Source organism: Magallana gigas, chromosome 4 (genome assembly GCF_963853765.1).
Source record: "Magallana gigas chromosome 4, xbMagGiga1.1, whole genome shotgun sequence".
Lineage (NCBI taxonomy): Eukaryota > Metazoa > Mollusca > Bivalvia > Ostreida > Ostreidae > Magallana > Magallana gigas.
Window position 1 is genome coordinate 10,350,077 of NC_088856.1, and position 26,412 is coordinate 10,376,488.

At 33.3% G+C, this 26,412-nt stretch overlaps 2 protein-coding genes across 3 annotated transcripts in view; one reads left to right on the top strand and one right to left on the bottom strand.

Moving 5' to 3' along the window:
* Positions 1-353: 353 nt before the first annotated feature.
* LOC105320735 (MAM domain-containing glycosylphosphatidylinositol anchor protein 1) overlaps positions 354-26,412 on the top strand; it is a 38,393-nt gene continuing 12,334 nt past the window's right edge. The window contains exons 1-6 of one of the 2 annotated variants that reach the window (XM_066081244.1): positions 379-866; positions 2,419-2,485; positions 3,901-3,986; positions 4,332-4,461; positions 9,639-9,817; positions 13,230-13,508. In XM_066081244.1, coding sequence (XP_065937316.1) covers positions 552-866; positions 2,419-2,485; positions 3,901-3,986; positions 4,332-4,461; positions 9,639-9,817; positions 13,230-13,316 — 864 coding nt within the window. In that variant the 5' untranslated portion in view covers positions 379-551 and the 3' untranslated portion in view covers positions 13,317-13,508. Of the gene's footprint in view, positions 867-2,418; positions 2,486-3,900; positions 3,987-4,331; positions 4,462-9,638; positions 9,818-13,229; positions 13,509-26,412 lie in introns of those variants that run through there. The other variant, XM_066081245.1, reaches the window with a different exon arrangement.
* On the bottom strand, positions 13,735-26,339 carry LOC105320754 (cytochrome P450 1A1-like). Its single transcript, XM_034450365.2, has 2 exons — positions 26,236-26,339; positions 13,735-15,375 (listed from the first exon to the last, which is right to left on the bottom strand). Exon 2 carries the CDS (start codon positions 15,368-15,370, stop codon positions 13,853-13,855), a length of 1,518 nt encoding a protein of 505 aa, XP_034306256.2. The 5' UTR covers positions 15,371-15,375; positions 26,236-26,339; the 3' UTR covers positions 13,735-13,852.

Below are 26,412 nucleotides of genomic sequence, written 5' to 3' on the forward strand. Positions count from 1 at the left end.
CAAGATTTTGATCGCATATGGCGACATAAAAAGTAAAAATTTGTTTAAATCAATCACAATTTTTTAGGTACTTGAAAGAAAACGTAATGTGAATTAATGGACGAAACAAAACGTCTCTCTCTCTCTCTCTCTCTCTCTCTCTCTCTCTCTCTCTCTCTCTCTCTCTCTCTCTCTCTCTCTCTCTCTCATTGATTTATTGTTCTAAAAGCTTGCTTTTTAGTTGTATTATTTTTTCAGGTATATTGCAAACTTAGACTGGTAAATCTAATTAGAAAAAAAAACTTAACGCATTGATTTCGTGACAAATCAATGATACGTCCAAAGGCCTAGAACATGCGATTGAAAAGCTTCTTTCAATTATTTTACTATGTTAATTAAAATTGTTTAAACTAACTCTCTCAGCAGGGTTATTAGTATTCGGTTTTTTAAAGAGAAATAATATCGAGTCATTTTTGTGGACATTGTCCAGAGTTGTACTCATGGAAATACATTCTGAATAAGGAGGAGACAAAATCGAGAAATTGAAGCAGGTGCGCTTAACACCTACCAAAATGCGAACTCGGATTTGGAATATTGTAGCTCTAATGCTACTTGTCACAGTTTCTGTGAGCAAAGCCGAAACCTGTGAAAGCCTGCTGTACGAGTCGGATGTCCCCCTCGCCTTCGATATCCGCGCTTATGAGACCATTACGACGTTCCCGGGGTCACTGATGGGGACCTGTTCAGACAGGTGTCTGAGGGACCTCTCGTGTCTGGCCGTGGAGATCTGCGAGTCCGGAGGTACCAAGTACTGTCGACTAGTGCGGGGCTGGACCCCCGGCTATCTGGGAGTGACCGGTACGGAGACATGCAAGCAGTACGCAGTCGTAAGTTAACTGTGTATTATAAATGGACTGATGTTTTTTATTCAGCATATGAAGATTAACAATTTTGGCGCCCATTTTAACCCCATTTGCAAACATCTTAAATAAACGAATGATATTTAGAGCCACATTAAATAGATGATATTGGAATTATTTACTTTTGGAGATAGACTCACTTATTTTTAATTCTGAGCAAAGGGAAAACAGATAGAAATATACATGTATCTAAAATGTATTATTATTTAAGAATCCAGTATATGCAAAAATCTTATACAATATCACGCGGGTATCAAATATATTTTTAACCGGGTTTTCCAACGGAAAAATCCGGTTATTAAAATGGTGAAAATGGCGGGCGGGCGGGCGGCTGCCAAAAGGGTACCCTCATTGTACGGATAACTCCTCCTACAGTTTTCAAGATAGGAAGTTGTTCTTTTGCAGATCAATTGTACATACATCAGAGGTGTGCATATTGCAAGGATTTTGATTTCCGATAATTTATCGAAAAAATACCAGGTTTTGAACTTAGTCATTTTTTGGCAAAATTTTGCATATAGGGTACCCTCATTGTACGGATAACTCCTCCTACAGTTTTTAAGATAGGAAGTTGTTCTTTTGCAGATCAATTGTACATATATCAGAGGTGTGCATGTTGCTAGGATTTTGATTTCTGATAATTTATGAAAAAAATACCAGCTTTTGAACATAGTCATTTTTTGGCAAAATATTGCATATAGGGTACCCTCATTGTACGGATAACTCCTCCTACAGTTCTCAAGATTGGAAGTTGTTCTTTTGCAGATCAATTGTACATATATCAGAGGTGTGCATATTGCGAGGATTTTGATTTCTGATAATTTATGAAAAAAATACCAGCTTTTGAACTTAGTCATTTTTTGGCAAAATATTGCATATAGGGTACCCTCATTGTACGGATAACTCCTCCTACAGTTTTTAAGATAGGAAGTTGTTCTTTTGCAGATCAATTGTTCATATATCAGAGGTGTGTATATTGCTAGGATTTTGATTTCTGATAATTTATGAAAAAAATACCAGCTTTTGAACTTAGTCATTTTTTGGCAAAATGTTGCATATAGGGTACTCCATTTCACTGGATACGTGTTGATAGGATTATGGATACAGTTCACATAAAAGAAAACCCGGTTTGCTGTCACATTGACAGCTTTTCTCTTGTATACTATTTGTATTTGACAGTTTTATACGTTGAAAATATGAAGAAGAAAAAATTCGATAAAAGGCGAAAGGTTTAATTTCAAGTAGTTTATTCAAACTGCCCTTTTTTAACTTTGAAAAGAATTTTAATTGAAAATATTGGGGGGGGGGGGTGTTAATGATTTCTTCAGATATGAGTGTAGGAGTGTAGAACAAGAATACTTGTATAAATATTAATAAGTTAAACGGTAAAATTATAATATGCTTAATTTCACCGAAGACAGAGTTCTAATGATTTTAACCAACCGATTCCTGGAAAACTGAAATAAATTGATAAAAAGATTTTTCGAGTTGTACAATTATATTATCCCTATTTATTAAGGTTCTGAACACGACTTGTGGTGCGTTGGAGTTCTACGACAGAGAGACGGCGCAATGTGTACAGCAAGGTAATACTATTTTTCTATGGGGCTGTATATACATGTAGTTATATCAGACAGTGAAGGTTGTTACAATGAGTTATTGTAAAAAAGTTACTGTAAACAGGGCTATTTTCGCCCCGTGTAATTTTCGCCCACTTACACTTTCAAACAGTTTCGCCTCGTCTTGAATTTGACCAGACACAGTTATGTTATTAAAGAGATAATTTGAAACATAGGAATTCGTCCAGTCTAAAATTCGCCTGCTGATAAGATTAAGAAGGCAAATGGAGTGAAATTACTACAGAAGCGAAAATATCCATGTATACAGTATTTGTTTACGTGTGAAAGCGTTATTAACTTACTGCCTAAATGCCCGTTACTAGTCAAGCCAACTGCTCACCTGACTTTAATTATTTTGAGACCTTTGACGTTTTTTGTAGATGCCACAAATTTTCTTCCTTTTAGCAGTATTACCTTGTCAATAAAGTCTGCTTAATGAAATAATTTAAAGTTGCATCGATATGTGCTTTATAATAATTATTGGTCTATCAACTAAAGCATTTTAAAACGTCGTGCCCAATATTTGTATTTGAGCTCAAAATATTTGTTTTGTCTAATTTTTCAAAACTTTTTAACTAGATTATTTCTAATCAATGCTTGTCAAAATTTTGAATGCTTGGTATGTCATGTTTCAAATTGACCGCCAGATAAAATATGTGTGTCACTTTGTATCGACTGGCTTTCGTTTGTTGCTATTTTTTTATTTTGCAAAATGATTGTCATAGAATTTTTTTTCATTTATTTATAAATCATTACAAAAATTTCATATTTCGATAATTAAACAAAAACTACAAGAAGGCTCCTTTTAAAATGAATTGCCACTTCAGTCGCACTTTTAAAACGCCGTTCTGTTTCTTGGGTTTTTTTCCTCTTTTTTTGGACATGCTGCTTGATAAAGATAATTTGCATGTTGTTACAATATTCTTAACGTTTTATTTACCTCTTCATCCTTGTTACGGTTTCAGTATAATTTTTAGAGTTTCTGATCTAATATCAACAAAACTATAGAGGTCAGCCTGACATAAATTAAAGTTTATCGTGTTGGTCTTGTACGGAAGCGTATTAATGCAATAATTATAACATTTTTATTTATTTATTTTCTTATTTATTTTTTATCTATTTATTTATTAGTTTATTTATTCATATATTTATTTATTTCTTCCACATATTTTAAAAGTGTCAATGAGGCACTGACACGTTTCCGTTTGTCATGATTTGTGAACACAAAATTAAATTCAGAAATTTACATATATACACATGACAAATATTGTTCAGCCAGCACCTTAGAGACAGGAAAGATAATTGTAGTAGGCGTAACAAATATACCCTATAGCTTCAAATTGGGTTGAAAAAAATTATCTAAACAGATAACTATCTTTTAGACGTATGTAACTTTGAGTTGACCACGGAACCAACCTGTTTCCTGACGGAGACCACTGGTGACATTTTCGACTGGACGAGAAGATCGGTATGTTTACTGTCACAGACTATCAACTGGATCAGTATATGATGTTCCTGTGTAGTTAATGCAGCGATTCTTTAAAATGTCATATATACTGTATGTGGTTAATAAACTGTCGAAGAAATATGAAAAGTTAAAGCAAAATATCCTTTTACATGAAGAAAATCTTTTAAATTCCTTTCGAAAAGTATTTTAAACGAAGATAACGATTGTTTTTATTAATTGTGTAAAATTTAAACCGATTTGGCGGTTTTGTAACCGGTACTTTCGTTATTAGCAATTAACTCCATACTGATCTTTATTAACAATTACTCTCCTACTGATCTTTACATGGTTACATGTATATAACAGGGATCCACATCCTCTGTGTCAACTGGACCGCCCTCAGCCAAGGTTGGAAGTTATTATAAATACACAGAAACCTCCTCCCCACGACTCACCGGGGACACAGCCTGGCTGGTCAGCAACAGAGTGTTCGAGGGTAAGACCCAAAGATTTACTATCGCCAATAGATTACATGAGTGATCGGTAGATGAAGTATCGCCCATAGATTACATGTAGGACTAGTAAGTTAAGTATCTCCAAAAGATTACAGGTATGCCCGATAGTAGGTTAAATATCGCCAATAGATTACAGTATGACCGATAGATTATAGAACCATTTTTTTTTTTTTTTTATATATTTTATTCAATAAATTACATTACAAGCGAGGCAACATCTCCGCAGAGACCCTCAGGTATATCGTCACCTGGGGTGCCAGGGGCCCCCTGGATCCGATAAGTTATAATTAATATCAATATTATATATGTATATATTCAGTTTGAGTTATGTCATTAATACAAGCATATAAAGAAAAATATTAATAATACACAGAAATAGTAGTTTTTCTAAATCATCTCGCAGGATGACATATTTAAGTATTTATAATAGTAACAATAGAACAGAAAGAAAAATATATAATGTATGTTTGACATTTTAAGAATATTTGAAATACATATTATAGAAAATATAAAAATATACGTATATAACGAAAAGACTATCTCATTTAAACAAATATAATATGATGGATGATTTTCGTTCATATAATGAAATACATGCACATATGGTTGCTGCCACAGGGGATATCATCACACATCTTACAGAGTCCTCGTTTTCCCCTATAGCAGCTCCACTGGAGAGACAGAAACCCTCCAGTAGCGTGGAATATGAAATTAATTTATAATTGGAAAGTAAATACATGCATAAGGAAAAAAAGAAAAAGAAGATACATGAAGACTAGACATCCAGAAGATGTATACATGTACTCATAATAAACATAAGCCCCTATCAGTTATGTGATACATTGTTAATCATAGTTCAAAAATAATATTACAGCTTCTCAAATAAAAGCCTAAGCATATCTATGTTAAAATTACTATATTTTGATTTTTTCAGGGCTAAGTAAAATATTTTTGTGGACGTTTTCACGTGCGAAATTATGTCTTCTGGTTTTTCAATATCATCATTTATTCTACACCACATCTTGTATTTATAAATTCTAAGTGCTACAAACGATATAACATTATTATAAACGATAACTTTGTTATTGATTTCTTTATATAGTCCAACAATTACATGTTTCCATGAAACCACAAAATGTAAGATAATGCTAACAATATTCCATATTTTTTTGACATTTGTACAATCATATAGTAAATGTTTAATTGTTTCATTAGAGTGCTTACAATACAAGCATGCACTAGAATCGTTTTTCCATTTACTGAGATATTCTCTACTTATAAGTATGTTGTTTAATAGTTTATAGTTAAAATCTGCGATTTGTTTGTCAAACATGTTAACGACTTTGTTTATATAAATGTTTTTTATCCATTCTGATCCTTCAATATTAAGGTCCTTAAGTATTTTCTTGATATAGTATGGCTTTTCAAATTTGTGATCTCTAAAAATCTTATAGTAAAATTTACATTTTTTATCATCTATCGATTCATATATGTTACCATGAAATAGAAACTGCGGTCTGTGAATAACAGTCGTATGTTTAGCCAGACCTAGGTCAAACTGTTTTTTAAATTTATGAAATACGTTTTTCATTATAAAATATTCACAGATTAAATTGTTCTTTTGGGCTAATATATTCGAAAAGAATTCCAGTGGTTTTAGCCCATTTTCGTCAACAATATCTTTGACATATTTAAAACCTTTATTAAACCAGTTTTGAAAATAGAGTGTTTTGTTTTTAAACATGAACAACTTATTGCCCCAAATATGCTGTTGTAAAAATTCAGGGGTTGACATAGCATTTGCCTCTTCAGTGGTTTTTGAATAACTAAATGCTTCAAATATCTCTCTGTAAAATATTGGTAGCTTTTTTAGGAGAAAGTGGTTTTGCAGATCTATTTTATTTGTGTGTAATATATAAAGTATGTCATCATCTTTCAGTTTGAAATTTTCTAGAAAATAGAGCAAGTTATTTTCACCGTTTAATATATAGGATATCCAAGATGATTTAATAGCTTTGATTTTTGATTCTATATCTACTATTCCTATTCCGCCATATTTTACATCTCCGATAAGGGTTTTTCGTTTTATTCGATCCTTTTTATTCCAGATAAAATTGAAAATCAATCTATTTATAGATTTAATAATATCAGAACTTGGGGATGGTAATATTGATATATTGTAGATCAATCTGGAGATAGCTAGACTATTAATAATACATGTTTTTCCGAATATAGTTAATTTTCTTTTTTTCCACGATTCAAAAAGTCTCTCTAGTTCTTTCAGTTTATCTCCCCAATTTTTTTCAATGCACTTTTCTTTGTTGTGTCCAATATATGTACCTAGAACTTTTGTACAGTCAAAGTTGATCTTAATTCCATGTATTGTGTTTTCTGTTCCTTTCAAATCACCAAGAAGCATACATTCTGTTTTATCTATATTTAACGACATGCCAGATATCGAACCAAAACTATTTATACATTGTAGCGCAGCCTTTAGTGATTGTTTGTCTCTAAGCGGTAATGTAGCGTCGTCTGCATGTTGAATCAATTTTATTTCTTTTGTCATATATTGGGTTTTGAAACCAGCAATTTCTTTGTTTTCCATAATGGTTAAAGATAGTATTTCCGTCACAAAAAGAAATATTATAGCGGAGACAGGACATCCCTGCCTAATGCCTCTATTCATAGAGCATGTTTTTGTAATCCATCCGTTATTTTTTAATCTAAATTTTGGTTCATTATAGAGTATGAATATCCAGCTGAGGAAGTTATCACCAAAGTTAAATCTTTTGAGAGTTTCAAAAATAAAATTCCATTCAACAGAATCAAATGCTTTTTTAAAATCAAGGAAAAGAAGAATTTCGTTATAATTTTCATTTTCGCAAAAGTCAAATATGTCATGTATGGTTCGAGCGTTTATCCCGATGTATCTCCCTTTGATATAAGCAGATTGATGTTTACTTATAAGACGGTCTATTACTTTTTGAAGCCTATTTGCTAAGACAATAGCAATAATTTTATAATCCGTGTTTGTGAGACTAATAGGTCGATAATTTGCAAGATTTGATTTGTCCCCCTTTTTAAATATAAGCGTGATTAAGGAGAGCTTTTGTGAAGAAGTCATATTTTTATCATTAAAAGTTTGGAGTAGACAATTATAAAAGCGAGTTCTAAGTTCTGGCCAGAAGGTTTGATAAAATTCCCCCGGTAAACCATCAAGTCCAGGGGATTTATTCAACTTTAACATTGTAACTGCTATATCACATTCATTTATTGTAGGGAATTGTTCCAAAGATTGTTTTTCTTCATCATTAAGAATATTTACAAAGTCTACTTTATCGAGATAGGTCTTGATATTATTTTCATGAATGCCTATAGATTGATAGAGTTCTGTATAGAAATTACATAGTTCCCCTAAAATGTCATTACTATTAGTTATGAATTCTTGTCCTTTTTTTATGGATTTGATATTGTTGCTATTCTGATGTGTTGCCTCTAGCTTTAGAAAATAAGAAGAGTTAATCTCTCCTTCATCGATCCACTTTGCGCGTGAACGTATTTGAGCACCTTTTGCTTTCTTATCGATAAGATCTTTTAATTCCTTTTCTAATTGCCGTTTTTTGTTTATATCTATTGAATTTGTGTTTGGTCCATCTATTTCACTCAGTTTATTTTCAATTTCCTTAATCTTAATTTTGCAGGATTTATTTATCATTTTACTTTGATTTATTGAGTATTCTTTAATTTTGCTTTTTAGAGTATCCCAGTCTGCGTGAGCATTGTTACTTGTATCAAAGTTCCGTATAAGTTGTTTCATCCCATTTACAAACTGATTTTCTTTTAAAAGGGAGGTGTTTAATTTCCAATACCCGGGTCCTCTTTGGTTAGAATTGATATCAAAAGTTACTTTAATACATTTATGATCAGACATTCTCGTTCCCCCAGAGTGCGTACCAGGTATCTCCCGGAGTACAATGTTTTTTACTTGATATGCATAGGAATCTGAGACAAGAGCATAGTCGATGCGGCTTTTGGGTACGTTTTCCCCATTACACCAGGTGTATCCTATATCCCCTGGTCTCAGGTTTGACCATGTATCAATTAAACTGTTACCCGTAAGTACTTTTTTAAACGTCTTTATACTTTGATCATCATTAATTTTTTCTAGGTTGCAATTGAAATCTCCTGCTATAAAGATATTTTCACTATTTATAGAAAATTTTCGAATCCATGAATTTATTTTTTCAAAAAACGTTTTTCGATCATTTTGATTATTTGGGGCGTAAACATTTATTATTGAAAAAGTTTTGTCATCAAAAATATAGTTCAAAAAAAGTATCCTTCCATCATTTGATTTGTGAGTATCAAGAATTTCTATTTCAATATTTTTCTTAAACAAAATCGAAGTGCCTCTGCTAAATGGCGAATCAGAAAAATTGTGTATCGAGTTTCCAAACCACCTTGTATTATACTTAAATTCATGTTTTTCGATAAAATGCGTTTCCTGTAATAATATTATATCAGCATCAATGTCATTTAACCATGTGTATAATTTTGTTCTTTTTTCTAAGGAGTTAAGCCCTCTACAATTAGAATAGAACCATTTTAAAAAGACCTTGGACTTTCAGTAGGATGTAGCTATCTATTTCTTGCCTTGCGTCAAAACAAGTTAAAATGACGCGGTTTCAAACGAAATTTGCACCGATTGCGTAGTCTTAGCTCAAAAGCCAGACAAGTGTTGTTGATTTCATAGAGCCATGGCTGAGTGGCCTGCATTGAAATATACAGACCTGCGTCACATTGTTGTTTAACACAACTGCCCAAAGTCCAAGCTCTTGTTATAATGGTCCTCTGTCGCTAATAGCATACAGGTATGACGGTTATATGATATATCTGTTTACCAGTATTTAGTATCAACCCAATATACTGTGCAGTAGTACACCTGGCAGTAACGATCAGAACTATAGATATACTGATAAGTAATGGATAAAGAACGACCTATAGGTTTAGAGATTACAGTTAATAGTTTTTTTTTAAAAAGCACAAGTAAGAATTACCCTCGTTACTTATTTATAATAGTCTTTATTTCTATTTTTGAAATGACGATTCTAATTAAACAACATAAATATAAGTTAACGCTTGTAATTTTGAATTTCAGACAAGACATATTGCCTTTCCATGTATTACCATATGTATGGCTCAACGCAAGGAACTCTTAAAATTCAAACCATAACAGGAAGTGACCCCCCAGTGACGCATTGGGAACTGTCTGGTGACCAAGGCAACACGTGGCACAGCCTTGACAAGCTCAACCTGCCTCTGAACAACAACACTATGGTAAATAAACAATGGTCCTTAATAGCGTGTAAATTTAATCTGTAATAGCCTACTATCCTTCAGAATGTGTACATCTAATCTGTAAAAACAACCAGGCCTTGGCTGCTTGTACATGTAATAGGTAATACCCTACAATCCTCGATTTCGTGTACATGCCATCTGCAATAATCTTCATGATTTGGTTTCTTGTACATGTAGTTGGTATGACTCTACAGTCACACACACACATGTAATCTGTAATAACCTACAGTCTTTCGGTATAAACATAAAAATGTAATCTCAAATACCCTACAGTCTTTGGTTACATTGATTTGTAATACCCTAATCAGTCCCTGATTACATTTAATCTGCAATAACATACACTGTCCTTGGTCATACGTTATCTGTCATTTCCTACCTAAAAATCAAGCTGTTCAATCAATATACCTCACTTGTTTTACAGCAAAAATAATGTAAACAATTGCAGTCCTGTCCTTGGTTACATGTTATCTGTAGTATCCTGCAACTTAAGTTAGTAATAGAAGCAATATTTGCAGTCCTTGGTTACATGTAATCTGTAGTATGTCTCCTACAACATAAGTTAGTGATTGAAGCAATATTTGCGGTCCTTGGTTACACGTAATCTGTAGTATGCCCCCTACAACATAAGTTAGTAATTGAAGCAATATTTCATACATCCTATTGCTTGTAATACAGCAAAAATGATGCAAACAATCACAGTGCTAGGTTACATGTAATATGTAGCACATTGCCTTGGTGTTAAAATACAGTATCACCGAGGTACCTGTATATAGTCAAATAAAGTTCTTGGTTACATTTACATATAATTTGTAATACTCCTCTTTAAAATCTAGTTATACAGCAACACGGAAATGGACAATAGATGTCCCTGATAACTAGATATTTGTTAAAATCAGTTAAATAATCCTATAATATTACACTGAAAGCAACAAGGAAAAACAGTTACCAAAGTTTCTGTCAACTTCTCGGTTACATTTATATAACCCTACCTCATTTTCGTGGCTACAAATCTATTGTATTAACTTGTAGTATACATGTACAGCTTGGACATCGCATTTAATATTCCGAACATGTAATAGGTAACCTAAAGAGAGAAATTATCGCTATACATCAAAAGATCTTGAGATTGGACAGATCAAGCTTATAATAGGCGATTTTTAATAGAAAAACATGTTTTTGTTGGTTATAAGAAGAACTGTCGAATGCCTAGATCAAGGCATTTTTTAATCGCACTGAATCTGTTTTTAAGTTGTAGTGTTTTAAAACAAAATAAAATCAACGCGGTTTTTAGCTCACCTGAGCTGAAAGCTCAAGTGAGCTTTTCTGATCGCATTTTGTCTGTCGTCGGTCTGTCTGTCTGTCTGTCCGTAAACTTTCCACATTTTCAACATCTTCTCAAGAACTACTGGGCCATTTTCAACCAAAATTGGCATAAATAATCCATAGGAAAAAGGGATTCAAAGTTGTGAAAATTAAGGGCCACACCGTTTTTCAAGGGGAGATAATTAGAAATTAATGAAAAATTTTGAGAAAGAACTATATATATATAATATATGATATTAGTCAAATTTGGCCCCCAAAATTCGCTATTTTTAAAATGATTCATGTACATTTACTTCTTGTGTTATTTTATAAAAGAGTTGACATGAAATATGTTTTTCACCAATTTATTTGATTTATATGCACTCACTGGCAGTATATGACGTCATTTTTATAATTCAATCAAAATCAACCAAAAATTGACATTTTTCTTATCTTTTTTCGAATGGGAAATATAGAGCGACTCTTTGAACAAGAACGAACTTTTTGACACTTATAAGTATTGGAAAGATACATCTTTGGTGAAAATATTTTGTTTGTTCAAGTAGTCGCTCAATGTTTCCCTAAAGAAAAACTGCCTCAAAACAAGCCGTTTCATGCTAAAAATGAGAAAATGGCGGGAAAAGGTAAACTTTATGATGTCATATTTTTAAATTGTGGGCACTAAAATCAAAATGAAAATTATGAAAACACTTCAAATGTATATTTGTACAAATAAAACAAAGAATTACAGTAAAATGACAATGTTCATTTTAGGGGGCCATTTTAGGCTCAACCCATATATAGTCCTTTTCAAAAATCTTCTCAAGAACAATAAAGCCAGGAAAGCTGAAACTTGTGTGGAAGCATCCTCAGGTAGTGTAGATTCAAAGTTGTGAAAATCGTGACCCTGGGGGTAGGGTGGGGCCACAATGGGGGTCGAAGTTTTACATAGGAATATATAGAGTAAATCTTTAAAGATCTTCTTCTCAGAAACTAATCAGTAAGGAAAGCTGAGACTTGTGCGGAAACATCCTCAGGTAGTGTAGATTCAAAGTTGTGAAAAGCATGACCCCTGGGGGTAGGGTGGGGCCACAATGGGGGTGGAAGTTTTACATAGGAATATATAGAGTAAAACTTTAAAAATCTTCTTCTCAGAAACTAATCAGCCAGGAAAGCTGAAACTTGTGTGGAAGCCTCCTCAGGTAGTGTGGATTCAAATTTGTGAAAATCATGACCCCCGGGGGTAGGGTGGGCCACAATGGGGGGGGGGTCGAAGTTTTACATAGGAATATATAGAGTAAATCTTTAAAAATCTTCTTCTCAGAAACTAATCGGCCAGGAAAGCTGAAACTTGTGTGGAAGCATCCTCATGTAGTGTAGATTCAAATTGTGAAAATCATGACCCCCATGGGTAGGGTGGGGCCACAATGGGGGTCGAAGTTTTACATAGGAATATATAGAGTAAATCTTTAAAAATCTTCTTCTCAGAAACTAATCAGCCAGGAAAGCTGAAACTTGTGTGGAAGCCTTCTCAGGTAGTGTAGATTCAAAGTTGTGAAAATCATAACTTCCGGGGGGAGGGTGGGGTCACAATGGGGGGGGGGGTCAAAGTTTTACATAGGTATATATGGAGTAAATCTTTAAAAATCTTCTTCTCAGAAACTAATCAGCCAGATAATTCTCTATAATTGTTAAGACTTCGACTCCAGGACAATTCTTCGGCCTCACAAGAAGGTTCAGAGTTTGATGTAGCTTTATATCCAATATATAAACAATTGTTAAGGATCTTTTTGAGAACTGCAATACTCAACATGTGATATGACTTTAAAATCATCCCGTTAGAAAAGGGACTATTGATTATAAACAAAAGAATATCCACGGGAAAAAATTGATTTTATTTATACAGGATCTACATGTATTATTGTACATTGTCCAGATAGTTTGTATTATGACTCCATTAAGCTGGTTTTATCATACCTATGTTTCCTCAGGTGAGCGATGTGGCCTCTTGTTAGTGGTGGGGGTTGGCTAGGGGTACTTTTTTAAAAATTTGCTTTTGATTAATAAAATTATTTAAATCCATTTTCAGATAAGGTTTGAAGGTATCAGAGGGACCAACTACTACAGCGACATGTCCATCGACTACGTTGTGCTGTGGCCGTTTGCCTGTCCTTAGGTGTCCGAAGGCGGCGGGGAACTAGAACGCCACCTGCCATCAAGAAAAATAACTCTTTGGGGTTTTAGTGATAGAATCTATCTGATTGATAATGACAGTATTTTGCTGATATTTACTCGACAATTGTGTGGTTTTCTTTCGATCGATCTGTTGAATTTTCTTTGTCTCATGTAATTCTACTTCATCTAAAGAGGCTTTTATGCACATATTTTATCTTTTTTAAATATTCTTATTTATGGATTATTATTATGTTGTATGATGTAACGTATCTCATATTATTTAAATGTTACTGAATAACGAATGTTTTTTTTATTCTGAAAATATGTACTCAATGAAGTGCAGGTACCTGTTTTACAAATATTATGAAAAATGGTTATATTAATATTCACCGGTTAAAAAATACAAAGAATATGTGTAGTATTTTCCAAATACAAGCACCACAGTAAATAACTGACTTCGATACGTAAAAAAAGTTAATGAAACTTAATGGGAACCGTATCTAATGGTGAAAGGTGGTTGAAAATACCATTTTGTATTTATCTTGGATGAACGCATATTTCATATTCTTTGGGAGAGTAACTTGAGCCGTAATTGCCATTGAAGTCATAGTGAGTGTTTTCAGGCTTGTCAATACTGCAATTCTGCAGAAGGTGCGCCAACATGAAGAATATCTCGGACTGGGCCATCATTTTCCCGATACAACTACGCCTCCCAGCGCTGAATGCCAAAACGTTATCCACTTTTTCTTTGATAAGACAACCTTTGTCGTCTAAAAACCTTTCGGGCTGGAATTCGAACGGATTGCCCCAGTATTCGTCGTGCATGACAGAAGCAATGTTAAAGAAAACAACAGTTCCTTTCTCTATCAGGTTTCCTTTCACATATACGTCAGTTGTTGTCATATGTGGAATCCCCATTGGAACTACTGGAGATAATCTCATAGTTTCTGATATTGCTGCCATCGTGTATGGTAAAACATTTCTATCCGATATTGCTATGACCTTGTTCCTCCCTATGGTTTCGTCTAGTTCTTTTTGGATTTTCAATTGCACATCTTGATATTCAGCGAGATACATGAGAGCCCAATTTAGTGTTGTTGCGGTCGTTTCGAACCCAGCGCCGAAAAAGTCTTGCAGTGTGCCCAAAATCTGGCTTTTCGTCAGACCTACTTCGTTAGGTAAATCTGTGATGTTGTACTTCAAACAAGCCTTCAGAAGACCATCCATAGCATGCCGGGTATACATTGGATCAAACGTATTCTTGATCTCAATTTCATGAGCGTTGCGAGCGTTCTTGAAGTGATTAACTAATTCTAAAAATCTTTTGAATCGGCCAGGAAAAAAGTATTGTAACCAAGGTAAAACATCAAAATAACTTCCAGCAGTGAAGAATTCCTGGAATATAGCTTGATCATTCATCACTTTTAAGAAATCTGGATCTTCTCGTATGTTCTCGCCTTTTCCGTAGCAAAATTGGTAGATACTACTACCAGTTGCCAAGTAAATTTCCGATTTTGGATTAAAAGGTTTGCCTTTAGCTTCCAGAAAGCTAGAAACAAGAATATCAGCCTCTTCTTTAAAAACCTCAAGCATTCCAGCATTATCGTAGCTACTAAACTCCCTGACCACAGTACTGGCTATTTTCCGGTGCTGTATGTATCTCTTGTCAAAGCCACTGAATCCGAGACCCTTCATGTCGTTCAGACTCTTGATGGAGAAGAATGGTGGCCGTGAAGCGAAGCTGTCAGAGTCACGCGTGAGTGTTGTTTTCACGGTGTCTTTACCACATATTACAACCGTGGGCCACATACCGAATCGCAGAAAAAACACATCTCCGTAATGCCTCTGGTACTCTCGGAACTTTTCCACTGGATTTGATCCGAGAAATGGCAGGTGCCCGAGGACCGGAAGTCCCCATGGACCAGGAGGTCTGCGGCTCCACTCCAGGATGATTTTAAGGGTGACAAATACAGTACATAGCACCGTCACCACCCCGACAAGGTCCGAGGTCATCGGATTAAGATGGAAATTCGATCCCGATCCAATCATCGTCATTTTGGCTGGAATGAAGTGAATAGATGGTTGTTAGTTGGATCTCTATGAACACCTGAGCAACAATGTAACATGTTACATGTAATGGCTTTAATAAACCAGTAAAATGCCATACTTTATTTAAATGCACATCAATTTTACATAATTATCTATATACACGAAAACAACGGCATTTTATTCGATTTCAAAATCTAATTCTGAAGCAGCTTGAATTAATTTCACAAATGTTTCCTTGAGTTTGTTTGCCTCTTAAGATTTGCAAGCGGTGAGCGTTTATACGCTAAACCGTTTTATGTCACGTAACTAAAACCCGGAAGCATTGCGAAAGCTCTACCAATGATAAATCAAAGAACTGAGAGTACTTAAGGCTAAATAGTTTGATATGTACCTCTTTTAAACATCTCTATGTTAAACTAATCTTGCGGTTGTACTGTTTAATGAAGCAAGCCTTTTTCTAAACTTTTAAGTTGATAAATGAAACGACATATTTAATGAAAACAATTAACGTAGCTCGCGGATTTGCTCACGTCACAATAGGAGTTGATGTAAAGATCTGACCGTCATAGCAAACCCATACATATTTTCAAAATGACAAATAATCTTTAGACATATAAAAGGATATATTTCAAAAAGCTTAAGCGCAGTTTATACATACATTTATAATTATCAAGAGCTAAAAATAAAGACGTGAAATACATTTTAAGATTTTGTTCTATAAGGTATGAGTCTGCTTTGGAATTGTTTTATTTAAGGACGTTGGATCCTGCGATCATAAGTCTTTAAGTTTTTTTCTAAAGTATTTTAAAAAATCTACATACATAGGTAAACCAAACTTCAAAACAAAATTTTGAGTCTATATGCTACTGTCAGTGCTACAGTGTATTTAATATGACCTTTCTGCACTGAAAGTGCAAATTGCACATAAATCGCTTTTCCCTCAATAATTTTTTATTGGAATGAACCATGACATCAAAATTAATAAAATAAAAAAAATCATAAAGAAAAAGTTTGCAATTTCTTCATCTAATCGATATTTTGACCTTTTTGCACTGTTAAAACGCTATTTTTATCCATTTACGATTCAACATCAGCTAATTTTAAGCAGAAATGATTTTATGAAATATTAGTTAAATGTGCCGATATATGTCGATAGAAACATTGAAATATTGCTGTGGTGTCGGTCTAACGTCATTGAAAATATACGGTTTTGTGAAATTTTTAAAATCTATAAAGTTGTTTTGCAGAAAATTGGCCAAGAACACAAACTGATTATTTTTTATGTATTGATTCAACATCATCTCTTCTGTTACTGTCTTACGGTAAATTAAGTTCGTCTAAATCGTTTAAAAGTTTTGAGCATAGCTTTGAAATGCGTTTTTCGACTAAGATATGCATTCTACTATATTTTCATTGAAATGGCATTGTTTGATTTTATTAGCGACACTGTGTTTGAAACACGATAACATTATAACCACGCAAACGAATCTCAAATAAATTTTAGAAATAAAACACTGAAACCTATCGATCACACGGACACAATTTCAGGGTAGTTGTTCTCTCAAGCAGTAAACTCGCGAGTCACCTTAAATCATTTAATGTATCAGTACTTTCAAAGAAACAAGAGGCCCAATGGGCGACATCTCTCACCTGAGTAACAACGGGTTTATATGGATGTTCAAAAGATATTGTGCCATATGGCCCCTCTGTAGATTAACGAAAAATAAATATCTGAATTTTACACTTAATTTTGCATAAACTTAATCTTTGACATATTCACCTTAATTGAATACCATTTTAACCTAAAATATGCTAAAAAATCCTATGCAAGATATATAAACTACATTTTCAGTAGGAGTTCACTTTTAACTTCCAGTTTCCTTTATTTTAGTCCCCGCCCCACTGTATTAAGCGATCAAAATGTATGAGAGCATATAGGTACGCTTTCTCCCTCACCTACTTACTAGTTATAGAATTTTATTTAAAAAAATTCCTATTTGTGAATATTAATATATCCAAAACTATGATAATAGTTTTTAATGAAGCGGGCAGACTCTCTAAATCTAAATTTAACTTTGCTGATGTTGAACTTGAATGTGTTTCTGAATACAAATACTTAGGTGTGTCATTTTGTTCCTCAGGCTCATTCTCCTTTGCTCAAAAGCAGCCTCATCAAAAAGCGTTAAAATCTTTTTTCAAACTCAAAAAAGGGTTTTATTTCTCCAAATCCGGACATCAAAACCACAATTCACATTTATTTCTGATAGTACTATTAAACCTATTTTATTGTACGGCGCGGAAATTTGGGGGTACTTTAATCCATTTGCAACAACAACAAAAAAAACTCAGATCCCTGGTTGTGCAATGGAAAAAATTTATTCCAACCTACTTTGTGACAAAGTGCATTTGAAGTTTTGTAAATCAATACTTGGTGTACATAAATCTGCAACAAACTTTGCTGTTTTATCTGAATTTGGAAAATTTCCCTTATATTTTGATATCATGAGATATATGTTAAGTCATCAAAGTCAATCCTTTTCACTTTTGTATAATGCTTATTGTGAATCAAAACAGTTGTTCAAACAGAATATTCCCTCCTGGTATGAATCAATTCAATTTTTATTTAATAGCGAGCGCAGTGCGCCGGCGCGAAGCGAGCTCTACCGGCAAGGCGGGTGTGAATAGAAAATTCGGATTATAGTTGCACATTCATTTAACGATTTTTTTGGCGTCAGTAAATCGGACCAGTAATGCATTGTTTTAATCGTCCCAGTAGTTCCCTGTAATCATGGCAATTTTTATCACTTCACATTCTCACGAGAACCAGAAAACAATATAAAAACAATAACGATGTATACGACATACAACCAATGTTACCTCTAAAGTTCACCTCAGTACACTCAATCAAAAATAATCGAGTGACGTCACAAAGGTTTACACATTGATCCGATAGATTTTTTCGGCGTCAGTAAATTTTGACCCACAATTCATAGTACCATTGGTTTCCAACCTCACGTTCTCGCGAGAATCAAAGTAAAACTTTTGAGAAGCATATAAAATGTGTGATTTTAAGATCATCGTGCTTTTTAAGTAAATAAAACAGTAAACTTTGCGTACTTTTATTTCTCAGGGGAGTTTTAAAGAGTCACACGACACACAGCCAACGTAAACTTTGACGTCACAATAATGGGAAATTACTCTAACTGAAGTTATTGTAAATCTGCTTAAAATACTCTCAAAATCTTGCAAAGCTAAAGAATGAGAGGATTTTCAGCAGATATAGGAAACAGTTGTAACTTGCACTCATTTGAATGAATGCTAATATTTATTTTATTCACTATAATTACGGTAACGTTGATTTCCAGGACGCTACACATGGTATCGTTTTTAGACGGGGTCACGTGACCCCGTCTATTGGTTTACTGTCAGCCGAAGTCTCAAACCGGAAGGCACGCGTAGAACACATGAATTGAGTGTACGCGTAAGAAAATAGTGCAGAAAGTTTTCATGCGTTTCAGGTTATATATATTATAAAAACACGCATTAAATCTTTTAAGTCCTCTGTGTATAAACAAAATTCTATTTAGAAAATAAACAAATAGTTTTATTGATCAAAATATTGTTGCTCGGGTTCAAATGTTGAATGAGTTACGTTACTGAATGCACAGCGCCGTTGACGATTAAGTTGGTGTCATTAATCAATAGAAGAGGTGGATGGTGGAATCGAAATTAAAGCTCCCAAACGCAATGTGACATTTTTGAAAAGTTGTGAATTTTATTTTGACAATCTTTCACCTTAACACTACCAAACTACATGCGCAAGCCGAAGTTAAAATCGGGACGGGTTATACACAGATGTTTTACAAATTAAATAGAATAGGTGTTTCATTGGCTTCCAGTCTACTTGCGGTATGACTGCTGTTCGTCTCTAAAGGAATTTTGTACAAAGAAAATAAAAACAAGTCTGAATTTGCCTTCTCGTTCATTGGCTCTTTAGTTGATTAAACTGAATTTAAATTTTAAACAATGCATTGTAAGAAAAAACTATAATAGATTATACATTTTGGAAGACTTATACATTATATAATGTATGCAATCTTAATTATCGATTGAAGAACCAAGTTAAATGTTAATGCTCATGTTTTCCGGCTTAGTTGGAATCAGGCTTGGGGTGAATTACATTGTAAAATAATGCATTACAGTGGAGCCTCAGTTATCCGGACGCTTTCGTTCCCAAGTCCAATCGTCCGGATAGGTGAAGCGTCCGGATATCTGAAATGTGTCTATTGTTGTCATGAATGATAATGTATTTGTATACAATGGCCACAGTGTTGATACTAGGTTTTTTTGCCTTTTATACCATACAGCAACACATGCTAGAGTTGTCTGTTGATATGAACGTTTTTAGATATAAAGAACTCTGCTTTATTTTATTATTTTGTCATGAAATATAATAATGATAACCGAATCTAGCTAAATCCTTTGTGTCCAAGTGTGATATGTGTGTGATTAACTGTTGTTCGCAATTTTCCAATTTTTGAAAGTGATTTGGGAAGTCAGTGTGTTTATACAAGCTACTCATGAGGGTCTAGCACGTAAAAAAGGTGTGAAACTTAATTGACAGGGGTAATCTTTTGTACTGAGTACGGTATCATCAAATTTTACGGTCCGGTTAAATGAAGAACGATTATTAGTAAATTTGTGTTTTGTGACAAAAACAGACCGTCCGGATCCGGAACGCGGGATTCCGGATAAATGAGACAAAATAACGTATATAAAAAATCTGTTCCCAAATGAAATCGTCCGTAAATTGAAGTGTCCGGTTATTTGGTGTCCGGATATCTGAGGCCCCACTGAACATTACCATTACTTCGTGAATTAGGGCATTAAATTACCATTACTATTACTTAATTTTCTTGAAGTAATGCATTACATTACCATTACATGAGTAAAGAAATGCATTACCATTACTTTGTAAAAAGTCAATAAGTTTTAAAAAAGTAATTTAAAAACTAAATAAAGAGTTTATGTAAATTTTTCATAAATAAAACATGCTTAAAATGTTCATGTTCACTATCAGGTTCAAATTGAATGACTTATACAAGATTGCTGTTGCACTTGTAGTTCTCAAAGTAAGGTTGGTCCCGTAACATCTACACACTAATGGCGGAGTTGACAATCTCTGTTATTTATGTCTCTGATTTTCGGAGTATGATTTTTAATGATAGGAACGGTTGTACCGTAATTCGTGTTGGTGATGCACGAGTTTACACAAAAAAGTAGTTAGTGGCGATCAGATTTATTTTCTTCATTTGATGCAAAATTAATAGGTAAAAAAAATTTACCTATCAATTTTGCATGATTCGCAAATGAAGAAAATCGTGTCAGATAAGTCGGTCTTAAAAATCAAAATGGCGACCGTGGCAAATTTTTTTATTGTCAAAGTTCTTGGAATCTTATTGTAAAAAAAAATATTTCTAACGTCAGGTGCCTGTGTTTGTTATCGGTATACAAATGTTCACTTTGTTTGTTAATTCAGCAGTTTTAGAGTTTTCGGGGTTTTCATTAAACTTTTATTACGGATACCGTCCGACTTGTGGATTTTCCCTTGGATCACAAAATTGAATAAATCTAATGATTAAAATTATCTTCTTTTACATAGTTGTTCGATTTTCCCGATTAGTAGTAATTTTTAAAAATTTTCCTTGGGGTCTTATTTTACATAATATACCGTTGTGTCAAATTTCTACAATTATGAAGGCCGGGATGGAGTAAAATTTAGACATCAAGTATCAGACAATTGCAAAAAAGCTGAATTCACATAGATTGTAACAATTAATTCAAACTCATAAATTTTGGAAGCATATTCGAGGAAATCCAGGACTATTACAAATTCAAACTTTCAAGACCCCGTCTTTCAGCACTCTCAGAACTTTGATTTTTCAAAGGGGGTGGGTGGGTGGATGGCAGCCTCATCCAAAAAAATCTTTACAGGCAAAAAGAAAAAAAAGGATAATTCTCAAAATCATGAAAATTCTAATCCTTCAGCTCCTTAGCAGTTCAATGGTTTCTTTATTTTCACTTCCATTTATTACATGCTCGGGTGGGCTCCATTTTTTTGTATAATATGATAAGCAATTTTTTGTTAAGCGTAAATTAAAAAAAAAAAATTAAAAATTAATTCTTTTTTTAAAGTGGAGGGGGCAACTCCATTATAAGTCGATTTTCTATGTGTAAATTTAAAAAAAATAATATTTTTTTTAACATGGGGGGGGGGGTCTATGATATGTCTTTTTGTGTATGTAAGTTTAAGAAAAAAATGTCTATTGCAAAAAAGGGAATGAACTGACGTACGTTACATTCACTTTAAAAGAGGAAAAGAGTGCAATGAACATTTATATTAAAATCTTTATTATTCAACAACATTGTATCTGAGATTGAACTATTGTTCTACTTATAAATAAATAAATAACAAATCTTATAAACTATGAATAATGGAAATTTACTGAAAAGATAGGTATGTTTTATTTTATTTTGCAATCAAATTTATTTACGTTCTTAATTTTATTTTCATTGCGTGGACCCTGAGGTCCACGCAGAAAATATATAAGCGAGGTTAAACCGGATGCTATGGGGAAAATTCAGCCTGCGCATGAGCCAGCCTGGTTCCTGTGCGTAATGGGTAGCTCGGGGAACCAGGCTAGCACACGTTTATCTGAATCGGGATTACGTTATATGCACACATAAGTTCAAAGGCGCTGTCGGTAAACAGTACAGAAACAAAGTATTCCTTTTAAAGAAATGATTGGCATGTGATACATGTATAACCTATCAGTGTTATGAAATAAGTTAATGTTATGCCGAAACTACAACATGCATCAAATAGCATAATTTGCAATGTTTTGTTGTTTTCCGAATAAACATGTAACTTAACTTTACTTTTATAGTAGGCGAGGCTAGAGAACTTCCCGATTAAATTTTTTTAAGTATGATTGAATAATTATGTCACTGTATAAAAGTTTAAATATTAAGAAAAATGCATCAAAATATGAAATTTTTGATGTACACAAAGCTGTCACTGCATACTGTTAACAAAGTAGTGCGGATCGTAATGTGTGCGCAAATAGTAGAATTCACCGAATGCCTGATACTATACATGCAAACTTCATTCATAGATAGATCATAATTATTTTAGAAGTATGAACCCTTTAAATTCTAAGATAAAAAGTCAGGGCTATACATAGATGTATACAACATACAAATTTAGTGGTTAAAAGTAGAGGGCTAGAGTCGGTGGAATCGTTGATAATCTTAAGGCTTTCACGATTACGTTGGAAACACATGCAAAAGGTCCACGTATTGTAGTCCTTTTTTAAAGGACAGCAACTTGTTGATTTATCATAATTCGTTGTTTGATCACATGCTGCGCTCGCCCCAACGGTCGCACCGTAAAACATATTAGCATTGATGGCATAAAAATATACTGTCAGTATCAATACAAAAATTCAAAAGGGCACTTGGACACTGTCTAATTAAATTCTATATAAAAGAATGGAATTCTAAATTCACTGTACACGCTGACAAAAAACTAAGTTGCTACCGCACTTTTAAGCAAAATTTTGGCAAAGAGAACTACGTTAGATTACTTTAAAAATTTTAGCAGAGGAGAATTTAACTCGTTTTCGAATTTCCGTTCATAGACTTAATATTGAAAGAGGACGATATCAAGGCATTCCTCGACAAGACAGATACTGTAATAGGTGTAATGTCAAATCAGTGGATGATGAAAAACATTTTTTATTCTCATGTGATCTTAATAAGGCATTAAGAGATACTCTGTACAATCTAGCTAATAACTCGTGTTAAAATTTTCAATACATGGACAATTACCGAAAATTATACTGGCTTATGACAAATGAAGATTACCAAATACTTGTACAACTCAGTGAAATGATTCTTAATGGTGGATTATAATGGTTATAGTTATATATACATATATATACATGTGCAATGTATTTACTTTAAGAGGGAAGTGTTGTGTTTTGTTATGTTTAAGCATACTGGCTTAACAATGTGAGAACAAGCAGTGTGAATGACTGTGCAGGCACCGTCTCTTGGTACACTCTGTTTTCAGGCCACTTTGTTTCTGAGGGGGTGGGTGGGTGGATGGCAGCCTCATCCAAAAAAATCTTTACAGGCAAAAAGAAAAAAAAGGATAATTCTCAAAATCATGAAAATTCTAATCCTTCAGCTCCTTAGCAGTTCAATGGTTTCTTTATTTTCACTTCCATTTATTACATGCTCGGGTGGGCTCCATTTTTTTGTATAATATGATAAGCAATTTTTTGTTAAGCGTAAATTTAATACAAAATTAAAAATTAATTTATTTTTTAAAGTGGAGGGGGCAACTCCATTATAAGTCGATTTTCTATGTGTAAATTTAAATTTCCATTTATTACATGCTCGGGTGGGCTCCATTTTTTGTATAATATGATAAGCAATTTTTTGTTAAGCGTAAATTTAATACAAAATTAAAAATTAATTTATTTTTTAAAGTGGAGGGGGCAACTCCATTATAAGTCGATTTTCTATGTGTAAATTTAAAAAAAAATATTTTTTTAACATGGGGGGGGGGGGTCTATGATATGTCTTTTTGTGTATGTAAGTTTAAGAAAAAATGTCTATTGCAAAAAAGGGGATGAACTGACGTACGTTACAATCACTTTAAAAGAGGAGAAAGAGTGCAATGAACATTTATATTAAAATCTTTATTATTCAACAACATTGTATCTGAGATTGAACTATTGTTCTACTTATAAATAAATAAATAACAAATCTTATAAACTATGAATAATGGAAATTTACTGAAAAGATAAGTATGTTTTATTTTATTTTGCAATCAAATTTATTTACGTTCTTAATTTTATTTTCATTGATTTATCATAATTCGTTGTTTGATCACATGCTGCGCTCGCCCCAACGGTCGCACCGTAAAACACATTAGCATTGATGGCATAAAAATATACTGTCAGTATCAATACAAGAATTCAAAAGGGCACTTGGACACTGTTTAATTAAATTCTATATAAAAGAATGGAATTCTTAATTCACTGTACACGCTGACAAAAAACTAAGTTGCTACCGCACTTTTAAGCAAAATTTTGGCAAAGAGAACTACGTTAGATTACTTTAAAAATTTTAGCAGAGGAGAATTTAACTCGTTTTCGAATTTCCGTTCATAGACTTAATATTGAAAGAGGACGATATCAAGGCATTCCTCGACAAGACAGATACTGTAATAGGTGTAATGTCAAATCAGTGGATGAAAAAACTATTTTTTATTCTCATGTGATCATAATAAGGCATTAAGAGATATTCTGTACAATCTAGCTAATAACTCGTGTAAAAATTTTCAATACATGGACAATGACCGAAAATTATACTGGCTTATGACAAATGAAGATTACCAAATACTTGTACAACTCAGTGAAATGATTCTTAATGGTGGATTATAATGGTTATAGTTATATATACATATAAATACATGTGCAATGTATTTACTTTTAGAGGGAAGTGTTGTGTTTTGTTATGTATAAGCATACTGGCTTAACAATTTGAGAACAAACCATGTGATTGACTGTGCAGGCACCGTCTCTTGGTACACTCTGTTTTCAGGCCACTTTGTTTCTGTATAGCTGTAGTGTTCACCCATTATCTCAAACAGGTAAATGCGTAAAATCCCATACATATATTTCATTCTATTGATGAATCATTTTGCATATTGCTGCCTGTAATATGAACCTGGACATTTCTAGGCTATTATTTCCTTCATTATAGGATATAATCATGATTTTTTTTTAAATGTATATGTCCCCTGAGGGCCCTTGATTGGTGAATTCATATTCACCAATATATATATATATATATATATATATATATATATATATATATATATATATATATATAGATATATATATATATATATATATATATATATATATATATATATATATATATATATATAATACTGGTGTAACCTGACTTTCGTACATCTGCACTATATTTTTCCAATTTTTTTTTTAAGTGATGCGCAGTTTCATAATTTGTACTTGTATAACATATAATGTCTACTCTCTGCCCCTTTTATACGGTGTGTCTTATCTATCCCATAATGCACTATGTTACATAAATTGACGTTAATTATATATGCATGGCCCTGCAGTATAAATAACTAGTCTGAATCTTTAGTTACATAAACTAACACTCGTCCATAAAACGACCATAGTAAAATGTATATATATCTCGTATATATAGTAGGGTAGATGACCTTTGATTTTTTTTCATAACCTATCTAGCGAACTCTGCATTTATGTCTTTTTAAAAAACGTGTAAAACGGTCGCATGTCTAAAAACGTGTCATTTGGGGAATTGATTATCTCAGAAATTACTGTGCATGTACACTGATCATAATTCTGCCTGCAGTGTAGTCAGTAGTCACATACATATAGTTCGTCCTTTCTTTTAAAAAAGTGTCCAATGTACATATGTATATGTAACCCGCTCTATCTGGATACGTCCATTATAATACATGTACATATTTATATTATTGTTTTCATACTTAATTATATTGGAAATCTGTAATATAGTGAAAAAATCCACAAAACGTGTAATAAAAATGTTGAGAATTTTTACCAGGAATATTTTACTCTCAAATTTGTTTACAAAAACGATGTTATGAAAGCATCGTAGTTCACTTCTTTATCGAAGGTGTTTGCATACATCTATAATTATATACACGGTGATTATATATTATTAAAGTTGCATAAAAATACTGCATTATAATGAAGGATAGAACAATCTTATTGACTTACTTTGCTTTATCTTTTTCCTTCGATGTTTTTGTTCCCCGGACTGTTCACATGCAGGACGGCAACAAAACAGCTGATGAAAGTTACGTAAACAGTTGTAGAGTTCCGCGAGTTATCGCCCGTTGGATGCCTTTTGAACACTGTATTGGACGTTTAATACATTGCTTCAAAATCCGCAAG